At 41.2% G+C, this 17711-nt stretch overlaps 2 protein-coding genes across 9 annotated transcripts in view; both read left to right on the top strand.

The window, feature by feature from the left end:
• TMC7 (transmembrane channel like 7) overlaps positions 1–2360 on the top strand; it is a 54369-nt gene extending 52009 nt beyond the window's left edge. For all 3 annotated transcript variants that reach the window (XM_059897055.1, XM_059897054.1, XM_059897056.1), the window contains one exon: positions 299–2360. In XM_059897055.1, coding sequence (XP_059753038.1) covers positions 299–373 — 75 coding nt within the window. In that variant the 3' untranslated portion in view covers positions 374–2360. The remainder of the gene's footprint in view (positions 1–298) is intronic.
• A 4843-nt stretch (positions 2361–7203) lies between these two features.
• COQ7 (coenzyme Q7, hydroxylase) lies at positions 7204–16386 on the top strand. 6 transcript variants are annotated; one of them, XM_059897298.1, is made up of 8 exons: positions 7258–7339; positions 7624–7696; positions 8124–8199; positions 12503–12681; positions 13856–13970; positions 14844–14980; positions 15657–15725; positions 16164–16386. In XM_059897298.1, the coding sequence occupies exons 3-8, from the start codon at positions 8148–8150 to the stop codon at positions 16239–16241; spliced, it is 630 nt and encodes a 209-aa protein (XP_059753281.1). In that variant the 5' UTR covers positions 7258–7339; positions 7624–7696; positions 8124–8147; the 3' UTR covers positions 16242–16386. The 6 variants fall into 6 exon arrangements, with proteins under 6 accessions (XP_059753279.1, XP_059753281.1, XP_059753282.1 ...); XM_059897299.1 differs by having other exon boundaries at positions 8112–8199; XM_059897297.1 differs by lacking the exon at positions 7258–7339 and having other exon boundaries at positions 7430–7696.
• The last annotated feature ends 1325 nt before the right edge of the window (positions 16387–17711 follow it).

The following is a 17711-nucleotide window of genomic DNA, read 5'->3' as shown; positions in this document are numbered from 1 at the left end:
CCCAGCATCACCTGAGGGCTCTGGTGAGAAGTTTGGGTTTAATTCTGAGTGTGATGGGAAGCCATTGGAGGGTGGTAAGTAAAAGTCTGATGTTCATTTTTAAACGAACATTTTTACAAGGCCGCTTTGTGGACCAGGGGCTGGGGAGGGAGGAAGAGTGAAAGAGGGAATTTGGAGCCCATTGCCATGGTCCAGTGGTTATTACCTACCAAGTCTGATAGGTAATTTCTTAGGTCGAAATAATGATATTTGTTTCCAAATATATTGAATGTGCTCTTGAACCTATCTTTGTTTTTAGGAAAGTCGGGACAAGCGTTATCTAATCCAGAAACTAACAGAAGCCCAGAGGGATATGAGGAACCGGCTAGACTGACGAGGAGATGCTGCAGCGTGAGGTTTGCAGGCTGGCCTGGTGACCTGCCAGCCGACACCATCCACCTGAGATTTTAGCAGAAATTTTTAAATATATTTTTCTGGAGTTTGGGCCTTTCCTGAAAGTGGCTCCATTCGTGCAGCTCCAGTGCCTGTGTTTACATAACCCAGCCCCTGTTTAATGCTTTAGGGACTTAGAAAAGTAGGTTTGCCTGAGGCCCAGCAGCTCAGGCTCAACCAAGACACTGAAGCCATTGAAGCTTTTCAACCAAAATTGAGGAGAGACCATTTACAGTTTTACAAGCTTATTTGTATTGTCTTTTAAAGTTAACCGTAGAGGTCATCTATCCATGAGCCTGGGTTAGTTCTTTTGAGCCAGGTTCTGGGGGTTTAGGCTGAGAAATGTTCCTTAAGAAGTAGTGACTCTCTAGGATGGTTCTGTAGACGTAAAATGGAGACTCGATGTTTTTTAAATGGAGAAACCCTTGAATTGTGATGTTTGGAACAGATGGTGGGAGCATGAAGAGAATGGTTATGTAATTTCAGCTACATGATAATATGTAATATGAGAATAATATTATAGGAGAGAAAAGCCCTTCCTGCTGTGTGAATAAGCAAGGCCCTGAGTGCCCTGGATTGAGCCCTATGAGAAGGGGAACAGCAGCAGGATGGCAGCCTGGATTTCGTAGCTTCCTGGGCATTTTGCTACAGCTTTGTTACTCAGGGCAAACTGCCTTTAAGGGCCTGGATATCCACAAAACTTCCGTCCCTGTAGTCCTGGGTTTGGGGACTTGGCAGAGTGCCATCAAGATTCAGAGGCAGAGTTTGTCTCTCAGTCTTCCAAAGGCCGTTTCCCTTCCTGCACTGAGGTCTCTGAATGACACTTCATGGTTGAGAGCCAGGCTGGAAAGGACCGTTGAGTCTTTGAGTGTTTTGGCATGTGGGTTGCAGCATCAGGCCAACCTATGCCCGCGTACCGAACTAGACTGAATGCTGGCGTCTTAAATATACATATTCATATGTTTAAGGGCTGTTGTTTCTCTTGTGCTTAAAAATTTTAATTTTATTTTACAAAACATGCAGAGTATCTCCTCAAATTTCCGTTACCATAAAAACCGTATGCAATAAATACCTCATCGTAAGCTTACCTAAAATTGATAGCTTTAAACCTTTTAATATAAGCCTAGATTATGGTTTAATGTAAGCAGTTTTCATTCTAATACCTTCAGAATCTTTTTCAAAGTACTGTAGTTTTGTAACGGACCGTTTATGCCCTCCTTCTATTGTTTTCCTTCCTTTCACTGCCTCTAAACCTTTCCTGGGAGTAGCCTGGAATTTAAAGGTGGGTGCAGGTTTTAGAAAGCTGCTGCTGTGAAGAATATTTCCCACCCTCACCCCCTCCCCCCATTACTCAAAAATGATTGACTCCTTGCTCTGAGAAGCTCACCATAGTTAACATATTTCTGTATACTTGTCCCTTTGCCAAACAATTTTTTTTTTTCTGCTCTTCTACAGGTAGTATTAACACAGGATATTTTTATATCTATAAAACCGATGAGCTTTTCAAGCTTTTCTTATCTTGTTAAGGTTTATGAATTTTTAAGTCTAATAACTAGTATCATGGAATTTTGAACAAACAAAAGTTCATTCCATCCTCACTTTTAAAAAATTATAAATTGTTGGCATTTTTGCCTAGAGAATATGTATGTATAACATTCTTGCCTTCACCATGCTTCTGAGAACAGTCAAGTTTTCTGTGGTGTGTGTGTGTGTGTGTGTGTGTGTGTGTGATGGAAGCTCTGTTTTCTTTCCCTATTATTATACTGAAATATGCTAATATATTCATTTTAGTTAAATGCTGCTAATTTGCATACTTCTTACTTGAATGTTTTTATATATTTTGATAACTTTAATAACTGCAGGTGATGTCTGTATAATTGTTAAAGTGCAGCTCTCGCTAACAAATGTGCATTACAACTACTGATTAAACTATGTCTTGAAGGTTTTAAAATGTGATTGTGTGTGTTTGAATTCTTGGAGGCGTCTTGTTAGCAGTCAAGTGATCATGAAAGCTGTAACAGTTTGTAAAGTTGCTCTTTACCTTTTCCTAGAATCAGAGAGGAGAAAGAAGTGTTTAACTATAGAAAATCATCAAATGAGTGCTTTTAAGATTTGCTTTTAAGCCAAGGAGGGATGTGTGTGTGTGTGTGTTTTAAACTTAAAAGACATAAAGTTATTTCAAGACTCCCCATCCCACCTCCCAGAGGGAAACACTGCTAATGATGCTTATTTTATTCTCCCAGAAAATTATATGTTCAAACAGATATGTATCTGTAGTTGTATGTGTGATATTTATTTATTTATGAGCTTTTCCATTTTTTCTCCTTAATAACATCTTGAAGATCTTTATATGGAGAATAGTTACTCATTCTTTTTAATGACTACGTGGTATTCTTCCACTGTGTCAGTGTATACTTTCATAATCATTCACCAATGCTGGATACTTAGTTTTCAGTCACTCCCCCTTCCCATCCCCCTGCCCCGGACCCCACACACACCTCATTACAAGTACTGGGAGCTGGAATTTTGAAAGTCCATGCAAACATTTCTCTTTTCTCTGTTCTACCCCATTGGCTTCAGGTTCTTGTTCTTTATCAAGATGGCCTTGCACTTTCTTGCAATCACAAAATATTCTAATTGCAGCAAAGGGAAGAATCCAGTTTGGCAAGTCTTTAGTTTGCATTAACTCTTAAGTTAGCAAAGTAAATTCCTGCAGCTACATATCTGATTTGTAGATACCCACTTGAGTAAGTATTGGAGAAGAAAGGAATTAATTTCCTGGTTGGCACTGCTAGGTCTGATCCCTAGGAAGATAGAACTTCTGAATGTGTCTTCTTTATATAGGGTGTTGCTTTATTAGTAAATTCCATTTGGTGTATTGTCTTTCCAATGCATGGGATATGCTTGGGACATAGAATGGCTCTGTACTTGCTTAATTGTGTAATTTTGTACAGGTGTCTTTACCACTGTGAGATAAAGATCCCTTATCTTTAAAATGCAAAAATAATATAGACATTCACTTCCATTTTTGAGGATTGAATTAGGGAATAAAAAGCCTTTTCTTTATGAAATTTTGTATTCTCATTACAAAAATACTTGTTTAATATAGAAAATAAAGGGAACATTGAAAGCTACAGAGGAAAAAAAAGTAAAAATCATGTATGAGCAATGTTTGTGGACATCCACGTTAATCTTGGCAAATTCCCTTTAAGGTAGAAAGAACAGAGTGAGGAAGGGAGGATGAAAAGAAGAGAAAGAAAAAAAATTGGTATTCTCATTTCTTTTTCATAAGTGTTTTCTCATTTTATCTGAAGTTCTTTATAAGCATTTCAGTAGGTTACATAACATCATACAGATGGATCACAATTTTTTTTTTTTTTAAGTTTTTGGCCACACCCCACGGCATGTGGGATCTTAGTTCCCTGACCAGGGATCGAACCCACACCTCCTGCATTGGAAGGCAGAGTCTTACCTCTGGACCGCCAGGGAAGTCCCCACAATTTTTTTTTAACATTCCCTTGCTGCTTAACATTTTATTTTCAAATGTCCCTGATAATAAATGAGACACACAAATCTTTGTCAATATTTTTTCCTTTTTTTTTTTTTTTTTTTGAGACAGAGACCTGGAAATGGGATTACAGCCAAGATTTTAAGGCTTTTGAGAGCTAGATTTACACTCAGGAGCTTTACATGAGAATGTTACAACACCCTCACTTTCACCAACTATTTGGATTTAAAAGGTATATAATAGTCAATCATAATTTTAAATTATTGCAGTGTGTTAATTTGAAAACAATTAGCAACATTATTTTACAATAGCAGTGTATCTTAAATATTTTATAGTAACGGGTAATTGAAACACAAAAGACCCCAAATAGCCAAAGCAATCTTTTTTTTTTTTTTTTTTTGGCTGCATTGGGTCTTTCGTTGCTGTGCGCAGGCTTTCTCTAGTTGTGGTGAGTGGGGGCTACTCTTTGCTGCGGTGCGCGGGCTTCTCGTTGCGGAGCACAGGCTCTAGGCGTGTGGGCTTCAGTAGTTGCAGCGCGCGGGCTCAGTAGTTGTGGCTCGCAGGCTCTAGGGCACAGGCTCAGTAGTTGTGGCGCATGGGCTTAGTTGCTCCGCGGCATGTGGGATCTTCCCAGACCAGGGCTCGAACCCGTGTCCCCTGCATTGGCAGGCGGATTCTTAACCACTGCACCACCAGGGAAGCCCATAGCGAAAGCAATCTTGAGAAAGAAAAACGGAGCTGGAGGAATCAGGCTCCCTGACTTCAAACTATACTACAAAGCTACAGTAATCAAGACAGTATGGTGCTGGCACAAATACAGAAATATAGATCAATGGTACAGGATAGAAAGCCCAGAGGTAAACCCACACACATATGGTCACCTAATTTATGACAAAGGAGGCAAGAACATACAATGGAGAAAAGATAGTCTCTTCAGTAAGTGGTGCTGGGAAAATAGGACAGCTACATATGAAAGAATGAAATTAGAACACTCCCTAACAGCATACACAAAAATAAACTCAAAATGGATTAAAGACCTAAATGTAAGACAGGACACTCTAAAATTCTTAGAGGAAAACATAGGAAAAACACTCTTTTACATAAACCACAGCAAGATCTTTTTTGACCCACCTCCTCGAGTAATGAAAATAAAAACAAAAATAAACAAATGGGACCTAATAAAACTTAAAAGCTTTTGCACAGCAAAGGAAACCATAAACACGATGAAAAGACAACCCTCAGAATGGGAGAAAATATTTGCAAATGGAATAACGGACAAAGGATTAATCTCCAAAATATACAAACAGCTCATGGAGCTCAATATCAAAACAAACAATCCAATTAAAAAATGGGCAGAAGACCTAAAGAGACATTTCACCAAAAAAGACATACAGATGGCCAAAAGGCACATGAAAAGATGCTCAACATCACTAATCATGAGAGAAATGCAAATCAAAACTACAATGAGGTATCACCTCACACCAGTCAGAATGGCCATTATCAAAAAATCTAGAAATAATAAATACTAGAGAGGGTGTGGTTAAAAGGGAACCTTCCTGCACTGTTGGTGGGGATGTAAGTTGATACAACCACTATGGAGAACAGTAGGGAGGTTCCTTAAAAAAACTAAAAATAGAACTACCATATGACCCAGCAATCCCACTATTGAGCATGTACCCTGAGAAAACCATAAATCCAAAAGAGACACGTACCACAATGTTCATTGCAGCACTATTTACAATAACCAGGGCATGGAAGTAATCTAAATGTCCATCAACAGATGAATGGATAAAGATGTGGCACATATATTACTCAGCCATAAAAAGAAACAAAATTGAGTTATTTGTAGTGAGGTAGATGGACCTAGAGTCTGTCATACAGAGTGAAGTAAGTTAGAAAGAAAAACAAATACCGTATGCTAACGCATATGTATGGAATTTTAAAAAAAATGGTAGTGATGAACCTAGTGGCAGGGCAGGAATAAAGACGCAGACATAGAGAATGGACTTGAGGACGGGGGGCTGGGGGAGGGGGAAGCTGGGGTGAAGTGAGAGTAGCATCGACACATATACACTTCCAAATGTAAGATAGCTAGTGGGAAGCAGCCGCATAGCACAGGGAGATCAGCTCAGTGCTTTGCGACGACCTAGAGGGGTGGAATAGGGAGGGTGGGAGGGAGGGGATATGGGGATATATGTATGCATATGGCTGATTCACTTTGTTGTACAACAGAAACTAACACAGCATTGTGAAGCAATTATACTCCAATATAGAGGTATATATATTAAAAAAAAGATGTATAATCCAAGGGTGTAAAGTAAAAAATGAAAGCCCCCTTCTCACTCTCCCAACCCCCTGAAGTTACCATTATTAAACGTTTTACTGTACATCCTTTCAGGTATGCACCTTTGATTTTTTGCCCTCATATACATTACACATTCGAAAAATTATTTCTGTTCCATAGATCCCTAGAAGTAGGATTGTTGTATCAGTGGATATGCATTTTTTAAAGTGTCCAAATTTTTTTTTCTTAAGACAATTTTTTTTACAGCAGTTTTAGGTTCACAGCAATATTGAGGAAGGTACAGGGATTTCCCATATACCCCCTGCCTCCACACATGCACCGACTCCCCCACCAGAGTGATACATTTGTTACAATTGATGAGTCTACATTGACAGATTGGATATAGACTTAAAAGTAAGAAATATGTTGCTAAATCTTCCCTTCCAAACCCTCCCCTTAAGAAACCAATTTACGCCAATGTACGTTCTCACTAACAGTAAAGTGGAAATAATAATAGCAATAATACATGTTCTCTGTAGAAAACCTAAAAATAGAGAAAAGGAGTAGGAAGAAATTTAGTATGTCAACCCCAATACCTAGAGATAACACTAATGACCATGTGGTGAATTTCAGAATGTAATTTCTACTATTTTAAAGTGGTTACAAATAGAGAAGAATCTCCTATATTGGTAAAGCATAAAATACAATGGCTGTGCCAGTAAACAATTCCTTCATGGTCCTCTTTCCCGGGAACTGAGGTGAGTAATCTTTACCCCGTCGGGATCTTTGAAAGAACAATTTAGCATTCTCATCTCCATGGCAACCCTTTACCCGGTCGGTCTCCTGAGTGATTGATAGTGATCGCATCCAATAGAATCTTTTCACTTGACGTTTCCAACCAATCGAGTGGAAGCAGGTGGCCCAGGGCGTTTCCACCGAGGCAAGAGCGGGTCGTATCTGCCTTACGTCGGCCGTGCGTCATCAGTCTGCGCGAAGGGCACGTTTCCTCCGTTCAGGGAGTGGTTCCCCTGTTGCCGCAGCAATGAGTTGCGCCCGGGCGGCGGCGGCTTGCTGCCTGTGGCAGCTGCGCACGGGCGCCCCGAGGTCCCTCTCAGGTAAAGGGGGAGCATGACCGTGGCCCCGACCCGTGCCGGCGAGCCAGGGAATTTTCTCCTGAGGCTTGGGTCGGAGAGGTCACGGGGGAGACGTTCACTACGTCACAGGGCTGCGACGGAGCGCGACTGAGCGGCTGGAAAAGCGGGGCTAGGCCAGTAGTGCGCCGCGGGTCCGCCGGGCGGGAAGAGGGGTGGTTTTCCGCAGTAACCGTCTGGAGCGCCGGTTCCGGGTCGGCGCATTGGGGATGACCTAATTGCGCACCTGTTACGTGACGTCATTGCAGGTGTGGTCGGCGTTCCGGACTGAGGACAGTTGGCGACCTTAAAAGTTTAGTGTCCCGGGGGGGTGTCCTCCTTGTATCCTTTGCTCAGGGCCTCGTAGGTGGTCCTACGACCAGCAGCGTCCGCTTGCCCCCGACACCTCCACCCCTCACCCCGGAGCTTGTTAGAAACGCGGATTCTCAGGTCCCTCCCCTGACCTACTGGATCGCTACGTCTGTATTTTAACAAGACCTTCGAATGATTCGTGTGCATTTGCAAGTTTGAGAGGCACCAGGGTATTGGAAGGAGCATCGAATTGGGAGTAGGGAGACTTGGGCTTGGATCCTGGCTCCTCCTTTCCTCATTTCATCCGAGCTGCCTCAGAAAATTGTGAGGTCATTTTCTCAAAGTTAAATCATTCATGTACCACCTTCACGACTTTTGCCTTATAGCAATACCACTTGTATTTTGATTACTAAAGGTTTTCTTTTTTTCCTAAACTGTGTCCCATTTTTAAATTAAGTAATTTCACGGAAACTAGATCCTTATGGTAAACGGAAAACCAGTATCGCCTGTCCCAAGAAAAGTAATCATAAAAGGTAAATACGCTGAAAACAAGAAGTTATTGTATTAGATACTGTTGCCTACCAAGGCTTGAACCCAAGATCGTCTTTCTTTCTGGTAAGAAAGGGAGGTTAGCAAGTGTTAGGAAGATGTTTAAGATGCGTCAGCTGTAAACTGAGACAATCTCCTTGATGAAGACAAAAGAGTTGGAAGAGAATAACTCTTGCTAAAAAACATGGGTGTTATTTAATGCATGTTCATAGCCACTTAAGGTCTTCCCATAAACCACATGAAATCTCCTAGGTACCATCATAGGTATGTGTTTCACATTTTGGGAAAACATGAATATAAAATGATGCATTTGAGAGCTTCTAGCACTGGGCTTCAATTTTATTATTTCTCAATTTTATTTTAAAGTGTGTGACAATGCAGGCAAAACTCAGAGGACTGTTGAACATGATTTTTAATGCTCCTTAATTGAGCCAATACCAGAATAAGAATCATTCTTTTAGATTTAAAGAGTTACTTTGCTTCCTGTATCTCATTTTACCTTCATGATAACTCAGTAAGAAAGGTTTTATTATTGCGTGTTTTCCCTTAAAAAGGAAATAACCTGATCATTCCCAATTTTATATGTAAGAAATGGCAATTCTGAATTGTCTAAGGTCTCTGTTAGAGACAGAGTACGTATTTTCTGGCTCTAGCTCTGTGCCCCATCTGTGATCCATACTGTACTTTTTTTTCCTTTTTCCATTATGGTTTATTTCAGGATATTGAATATAGTTCCTTGTGCTATATAGTAGGACCTTGTTGTTTATTTTATATATAGTAGTTTGTATATGCTAATCCAAAACTCCTAATTTATCCCTCCACCACCCCCTTTCCCCTTGGGTCACCATAAGTTTGTTTTCTATGTCTGTGAGTCTGTTTCTTAAATAAGTTCATTTGTTAATTTCTTAATAAGTTCACATTTTAGATTCCACATATAAGTGATATCATATGGTATTTGTCTTTCTCTGTCTTACATCACCTAGTATGATAATCTCTAGGTCCATCCATGTTGCTACAAATGGCATTATTTCACTCTTTTTTATGGCTGAAGAGTATTCCATTGTGTGTGTGTGTGTGTGTATAGGTAGATAGACCACATCTTCTTTATCCATTCATCTGTCGATGGGCATTTAGGTTGCTTCCATGTCTTGGCAATTGTAAATAGTACTTCTGTGAACATTGGGGTGCATGTATCTTTTCGAATTAGAGTTTTGTCCAGATATATGCCCAGGAGTGGGATTGCTGGATCATATGGCAACTCTGTTTTTAGTTTTTTGAGGAACCTCCATATTGTTCTCCCTAGTGGCCACACCAGTTTACATTCCCACCAACAGTGTAGGAGGATTCCCTTTTCTCCACACCCTCTCCAGCATTTGTTATTTGTAGACTTTTTAATGGCCATTCTGACGGCTGTGAGGTGGTACCTCATTGTAGTTTTGATTTGCATTTTTCTAATAAGCAATGTTGAGCATCTTTTCATGTGTCTGTTGGCCATCTGTTTGTCTTCTTTGGAGAAATGTCTGTTTAAGTCTTCCGCCCATTTTTTGATTGGGTTGTTTGTTTTTTTGTTACTGAGTTGTATGAGCTGTTTGTATATTTTGGAAATTAAGCCCTTGTTGGTTGCATCGTTTGCAAATATTTTCTCCCAGTCTGCAGGTTGTCTTTTCACTTTGTTTGTGGTTTCCTTTGCTGTGCAAAAGCTTATAAGTTTGATTAGGTCCCATTGTTTATTTTTGCTTTTATTTCTATTGCCTTGGGAGACTGACCTAAGAAAACATTGGTGTGATTTATGTCTGAGAATGTTTTGCCTATGTTCTCTTCTAGGAGTTTTATGGTGTCGTGTCTTAATGTTTAAGTTTTTAAGCCAGTTTGAGTTGGTTTTTGTGTATGGTGTGAGGGTGTGTTCTAACTGCATTGATTTACATTTGGCTGTCCAGCTTTCCCAACACCACTTGCTGAAGAGACTGTCTTTTCTCCATTGTATATTAATTAGCAAAGATTAATTGGCCGTAGATGTGTGGGTTTATTTCTGGGCTCTCTATTCTATTCCATTGATCCATATGTCTGTTTTTGTGCCAATACAACACTGTTTTGATTACTGTAGCCTTGTAATATTGTCTGAAGTCTGGGAGGGTTATGCCACCAGCTTTGTTCTTTTTCCTCAGGATTGCTTTGGCAATTCTGGGTCGTTTATGGTTCCATATAAATTTTAGGATTATTTGTTCTAGATCTGTGAAAATTGTCGTGGGTAATTTGATAGGGATCACATTAAGTCTGTAGATTGTTCTGGGTAGTTTGGCCATTTAAATAATATTAATTTTTCCAATCCAAGAGTATCTATCCCATACTTTTTAAAGACACCTTGCAGAGATTATGAAAAGATAGAAATAGCAAATATTACAATACCCCACCCTCCACACATACTCCCAAAAAGCATTGATTAGGTGCCTGAATCTGGAAGAGTGTTGCAGTGCTAGGGAAAATTCAAGTATGTTTTTAATAGAAATATAATTCTACCCATCAGAAGTCAGCTGTGCGTTTGAACTCACCCTCATCCTATGCACTCAGCCCCTTGCTATTTCTCAGTAAATGGTTTCTTAAAAATGAGTATTGAGGGATTTCCCAGTGGTCCAATGGTTAGGACTTGGCGCTTTCACTGCCGAGGGCCTGGATTCAATCCCTGGTCGGGGAACTAAGATCCCGCAAGCCATGGGGAGAGGCCAAAAAAAAAGAGTATTGAGTAGTCTTTAAAGTTCTTTCCCATTAACACGTTTCTGGGTGGGAGTAACAAAATAAAAGAACAAGCAAACAAGATTACTTTAAAAAATAGAGTCATCTCATCGTTTTCAATTTTAATTTTGGGGCCCCATCTTTCTATAAGGAGGCCAGACCGATGGAAGCACCAGTCCTTGGACTTGGAGGCAAAAACTTGAGACAAGTTACCTTGACTTTGTCAAATGTCTCAAATTGTTCTCCACATAAGAACATGGCCATGGACCACAGTGACCCACTGTCTGATGGCACAGATCTGAGTGGTACCTCACACCTGGCAGAACTTGGACTCCATCCAGTTTCTTGAGTCAAATATGCTCGGTGAGATGGAGCAGGTTATATGGAAGACTGGATTAAAGCTGGGTCACTATGCTTCGGACCCCTAATATCCACTGCTCCTTTGTTTAGAGTTAGTCATTTAAAATCCCCTGCCTGAAAAGTTCAAATGCAGAACCCCCTCAAATTTCATCAGGCCTACCCCATCACTGTGTCCAAAGCACTCAAGCCTTTTTTAATGGGAAAAAAACCCAAAACTATAGATGTATCCAAAATGAAACTTTCTGCACATTGTGTGGATGTTCGAGTTAGCCTAAATGAAAAGAAGTATCTATTAAACACACAGTAGTCATACATAAGAGCCTTGAAACACATCTCAAGATGATATCAATACAGGTCAAAGTTCACATTACAAACTAAATGGTCTCTCTGAGTCTGTATTTCCACATCTGCAAAATGAGTTGATAACATCGTATACATCTAAACATGTTACAAAACTCTTCTCTGAGGGGAGAGAACTTTGGGAATGCCCTAATGTAAGCCTCAGAGATTACAGTCAAAGTGTTACTGTTAGGAGGTTTTTTTAAAAGACAAAATCTAATCTATCCTGAAGAATTTACATTTTGAAAGCAAGAAGAGTTCAGTTGAATTAAGTACAGTAATGAGATGAAACCTAAGCTCTAAGGCTAAATTCTCAAAGTCAGATGCCCACGGGTGCGGATATTTTTAAGAGAAATTAAATCTACAGTTCCGTCACCTTGGCTGCTGAGAGGATTTGTGCACAGAACTTTTCAAAACCATCAGTGGCCCCCTCCCAGAGATCAACTGGGGAGGAGCGTCCATGCTTTGGAGAGCTCCCTAGGGGGTCTGTGCAGCCAGAGTTGGGAAGGAGCAAGCCGGGATGTGTGGGTGAACTGGAGAACCGTGCCCATCTAGAGGCGGCTACCGTGTTAACTGCCTGGTGAGAAGACAGGATCAGTATTTCTAGATCATCATACACTTGGACTGAAGCCAGAGTCCAGATCTTTAGTTAAAATCTTCCATGTTTTAAATGTTGGTAACTAATTTACTTTAAAAAACAAAAACCATTGCAGGTTAAACAGAATACACCTGTGGGCGTACCCAACCTCTGGGGAGCTTATTTGTGACCTTTGCTCTAAGGTGCCTCTTTCTTCTGTCTATGAAGGAAACATCTCAGTTTTAACCGAGAGTAATGGAGAATAAACACTTGCGTTGCAGCTTATGGAAGAAGAATCAGTGTCAGATTTTGCAGTTCGGGAATGACCTTAGACAGTATCAATCGGGCAGCTGTGGATCGAATAATCCGGGTGGATCATGCAGGTGAATATGGAGCGAACCGCATCTACGCAGGGCAGATGGCCGTCCTGGGTCGGACGAGCGTCGGGCCAGTCATTCAGGTGGGCGCCTCTTTATCTCTGAGTAATGAACCGCATTGGGTCATGCCTTCTCAAGGGAGATACTGTTGTCCCCAGGCAAGCAAGAATTGGTTGTGCGGGTGGGGGTGGAGGAGTAAAAAGCATATTATTCTTTTTTTATCAAGCACATACATTTAGTACATAAACACGTATAGTATATCTGTAGTGTTAAAATGTCTTGTGGGGGGCAGTGCGGGCAATAAAAAAGGGCTGAGTCATAGCGTTAAGTAAAAGCGCCAGTTGTGAGACGTTGTGGTCCCGCCCGCAGTGCCCATAGTGGAGGCCAGTGGAGATATTTTATATTTTATACTGAGAGGCAGACGGACGGGCCTGGGCTTTATAGTCACACAGACCAAGGTTCACATTCCACCTCTCTCCCAGTGTGACCTGGGGGAAGTCACATGACCTCTCCATTTCCATATCTGCAAAATGAGCTGATAACAAACACCTCATTAGGTTTTGGTGAAGAATAAATGAGCTGGTGTAGAGTGGCTGATACCATGCCTGGCATGTAATAGACACTTAGCACATGTTAAATTGCCTGCTCTGAGCCCTTGGGCAAGTTACTTAACCTCTCTGTACCTCACTTTCTTCATCTGTAAAATGAGGATAATAATAGTTTGTCCTTCACAAAGCAGTTGTGCAGATTAAGTTAATTACGTATGTAAAGCTATTTGACAGCACTTGGCTGTAGGACATACTCTTAAGTTTTAGCTATTATAATCATTCTCCCTTTTTTCTTTGATGTAAATGATACATTTCTGGCTGTCTGAAAGGAACTTATATAAAAGGTAATATTCTGCCCTTCTAATTTTGAAATGGGCTAAACATCTCATTTCTTTTGGGTGTGCACTCTTGTCCTTGAATAGGCGCATTGTGGGTCTGAGGAGCTTCTTCTGGCACCATGGTTCGGGATCCGCTTGTCTGGAATTAAGATAACAGATGCTTCTCTTGGTTTGCTGTCACTCTCTTCTCCGTAGTCTGATGTTTAGGGGTTTTCTTCGATGATTCAAGGGGACTGGGAGAAATAGCAGTTCTCATCATTTTCCCCATTTTGCTTCCTTTACCCCATATGGGCAGGGCATTAGTTTCCTTGGTGTATAGCAGGCGGTCTCTGTGGAATGTTTGCATATCTTTGTTTTTATGTTTCTTACAGAAAATGTGGGATCAAGAAAAGAACCACTTGAAAAAGTTCAATGAGTTGATGGTTGCATTCAGGGTGCGGCCAACCATTCTGATGCCCTTTTGGAATGTGGTGGGCTTTGCACTGGGTATGTGTCTGTCCAGAAGAGCCTATGTGAGCTTAGGGATTTGGGATGATTGAATCATTAAATAACCACTTCTACAATTCTTGCTGTGTCCTCTTACAACCTTTTAATTTACTTAATATTTTTCTGAAGTTAAATTGACTTTTTTTTGCTTACACTTATTTAAGATAGAATCTTAAAATCTGTACTTTTATAAATAGAAGGTACAGTGAAAATAAATACAACAGAGAGGAAAAAAGCTAGAGCAATTCAGTTGTAGCCAGATGATGTTCCCTGATGAACGTTCTAAACCTGAGATCTGCCCACTCCTAAAAAGGGAGAGTCAGGGAATTCCCTGTTGGTCCAGTGGTTAGGACTTGGTGCTTTCACTGCCGAGAGCCTGGGTTCAATCCCTGGTTGGGGAACTAAGATCCCACAAGCCACGAGGCACGGCCAAAAAGAGAAGGGTGGCGGGGGGAATGTGGTATAGAGGAACCCAAAACACACTCACCCTCAGTGAAGACTCGTCCTGCCATAATCGGAAGGTTAGAAAAAGCATTGAAAAGAGGACATTCTTACTATGTGATTCAGGGTTTAACACTGTGATCTGGTACCACCGAAAACCATGGTTTTCAAGGGTGGCAAGTTGCTCCTGAGGATGCTTGGCAACATCTAAAGACATTTTTGGTTGTCACAACTGGGGATGCCACTGGCACCTAGTGGGTAAAGGCCAGGGATGCTGCTAAACAGCCCACAGTGTTCAGGACTTTCCCCCACGACAAGGAATTATCCAGCCCCAGAGTCCAGGGCGCCAAGGTGACAAACCCTGACCGCAGCTGATCTCCATCCCCAGTGGTATCAGCCCCATCCTTTGCCTTCTGGATCTGACAATTCCAGGTGCGGGAACTGCCCTGCTTGGGAAGGAGGGCGCAATGGCCTGCACAGTTGCTGTGGAAGAGTCCATAGCACACCACTACAACAACCAGATCCGGATGCTGATGGAGGAGCCTGAAAAATATGAACAGCTTCTTCAGGTATTTGACTGTGCTCTGGAAGGGGCTGCTGGGGGGGAAGGGCAGATATGCAGTTTGGTAAGAGGAACAAAATAGAGTGTTAGGGAATAGCGATGCCTCAGAAACCTAGGGCAGCACCTCATTTTAAAAGCAAGCAAACTGAGGCAGCTGAAGCCGTGTGCCCTGTCATGTGCTTGGGCAGAGCTGGGACTGAAACCCGTGTTTCCTGAGCCCAGACCTGTATTCTCTCTGCTTCCGGATCATTGATAGATTCTGAGCAAATGCCATGAGTACAAACCCTTCAGATTAAATAAATGAATATCCTCAGAATAATAAATAAATAAATAAATATCCTCAGAAATTTTCTACAGCAAGTAAGGGAACTGTTTAATTTTTTTTGAAGCTAAGTCAGTTGCCAACCACCTATTTCTGTAAATAAAGTTTTGTTGGAACACAGCTGCACCCATCTGTCTACATGTCCATGGCTGCTGTCCCCTCTACGATGGAAGGAAGAGTTGAGTTGTTGTGACAGGAACCTTACAGCCCAAAAAGCTTGAAGTACTGACTCTGGCCCTTTGTAGGAAAAGTTTGCCTACCTGTGTCTTAGATGATAATATGAGGCTTTAGCCTCCAAAATAAGTCAGAACAGCAGGGAGCTGGTAGGCTGACTTGCTTCCATTTCTGTTTCCTTAATCAGGTGATAAGGAAATTTCGGGATGAAGAGCTTGAGCACCATGACATAGGCCTCGAACACGACGCAGAACTGGTGGGGACCCCCGTTTATTTACTGTTTGCTTGTGGTGGCACCTTATTTGGAAGGATGAGGGATGGGAAGGTTTCTGTTCCCAGAAAGATACAAAGTGGCTGTCAGACAAAGAGAACCAATACATTGCTTGACAGAAAGCCAGCAAATGCCTTGCTCCCAGCTGGGAATCTTATTTCTTGCTTCTCTTCCTTATCCTTTTACCCAGCACTTTCTCCCTTTCAGGTGAGAAACGGTTGGGTCAAATGTTTTGGCTGCAGCAGAGGCATTCCAATCTTTTGAATAGGTTTTTTTTTTTCCCCAATTAAAATAAATTGTTTCTTAGATCTTATTACTTATCCAGAGAAGTCCCAACCCTGCCATGCCAGGCCTGTACCTTACAACTGAAGGTGAACGTAGAACAGGTTTCTTTGGTTTGCTTATTGTTGTTGTTTTTAACAGGCTCCAGCGTACGCAGTTCTGAAGAGCGTTATCCAGGCTGGATGCAGCATGGCAATATATTTATCAGAAAGACTGTAAAGTATGTCCACTTTTCCTTGTGTATAAACGATGATAGTAATTTAACAAGTGACAGTGGCAGAAAAGGAAACGTACAGTTACTGTTCTGTGAATTTGTTAATAAACTGCGAGAGGTTTTTTTGTTAATAAAATTCTCCAGTGTTAATTTTTCTCTGTGCTGCTTTATGGCCATAAGGCTGACAGTTCACCAGGTGTGTTCAGATTACAGCAAATGAAGCTGGTCCTTGTTTGGTCTGTAGTTAATTTTTTCCTAAAGCATTAAGAATGAATCATTAAGAAAGTAACAGAAATCTTCAAGAGAAAAAAAAGTGAGTTTACTGGTAACACAAAGTAATTTAAAACACAGTGATGTTTAAGATTGACCAAGCAAGACTGCTGAGCCCATCAGGTAAGCGGAAGACTGACTGACATTGTTTTTATTGTGAATTGTGGGTTTAGGGCAGGTTACTTCCATCAGAGAATATACTAAATTGTGGATTATTTGTGAAGTTGAACTATAATCATTTCCTTTAGGTCTGTTCCCAAAAGAATGGACCAAAACGGACTATAATTTTCATACTTTGTTGAAATCTTTTATGATTTGCAAATTGTTAAATAATTTATTTAAAAAACCTAGATCAGTGGTATTCTTTTCTCTGGCTGCACATTAGAATGTCCTGAAGAGCATTTTAGAATTTTTCAGGTTGTGAAGAAAAAATTCTGACTGAATTAGGGTGGGGCCCAGGATCAGAATGGTTTCGAAAGCTCCCAGGCGATTCTGGGGTGGGTCGGGGCTGGGGACCCCTGGACTAGATTGTCAGCTTCTCGTGGCGAAGAATCACGCCACTGGGTCTTTGCCTCCCACCCTGCGCCCTGTGTTTAATCAGTACCTCGTGATGGGCCGACTCGCCGCAGTGGGTCCTGTTTTGAAGGACTGTGACACCGGGATAGTGTGGATTAGTCCTCTACAACCTCTCTTTTTTCCTAAACCGAGCATGAATTTAATCTTATGTGATCAAGTGAATCAGTCTTCTGATAATAATTAAACATGGGAGAGAAGGGTTGAAGACAACTGAATTCCCAACTCTTGTGCTAGGTTACAAACAGATGTCTGTAGTATAGTTAGTGTAGTTGGTTAACAACTGAAAAGCCAAGTTTCCTACTCAGTTATTGCCTATATCTCCATTATTTTATAAATGAGCATTTTATGTCTTTCCTGTAAAGACTATGAGTTTACTGAGGGCTAAACATCTTTTCCGGTTCCTGGTACATAGTAGGTACCCATTTAAAGGGAGGGAGGGACAAAACGTACTTAAGTAGCTACCAAACTGGTAGGAAAATGGCCTCCATGGCTGTTCCTCTTCTCCTCTGGATGTCAGTGCCAGAGGTTCCCAGAGTGCGGTCCGCGGCCCTGTTCTGTCCATCATCTTTCTCTTGGTATCTCATCCTGCCTGTGGCTGACTCCTTCACAGTTGTATCTCCAGTCCAGGT

Source organism: Balaenoptera ricei, chromosome 15, assembly GCF_028023285.1.
Source record: "Balaenoptera ricei isolate mBalRic1 chromosome 15, mBalRic1.hap2, whole genome shotgun sequence".
In the NCBI taxonomy this organism is placed as follows: domain Eukaryota; kingdom Metazoa; phylum Chordata; class Mammalia; order Artiodactyla; family Balaenopteridae; genus Balaenoptera; species Balaenoptera ricei.
Note: the sequence above shows the minus strand (reverse complement) of the source record. Positions and strands in the feature narration are given on the sequence as shown.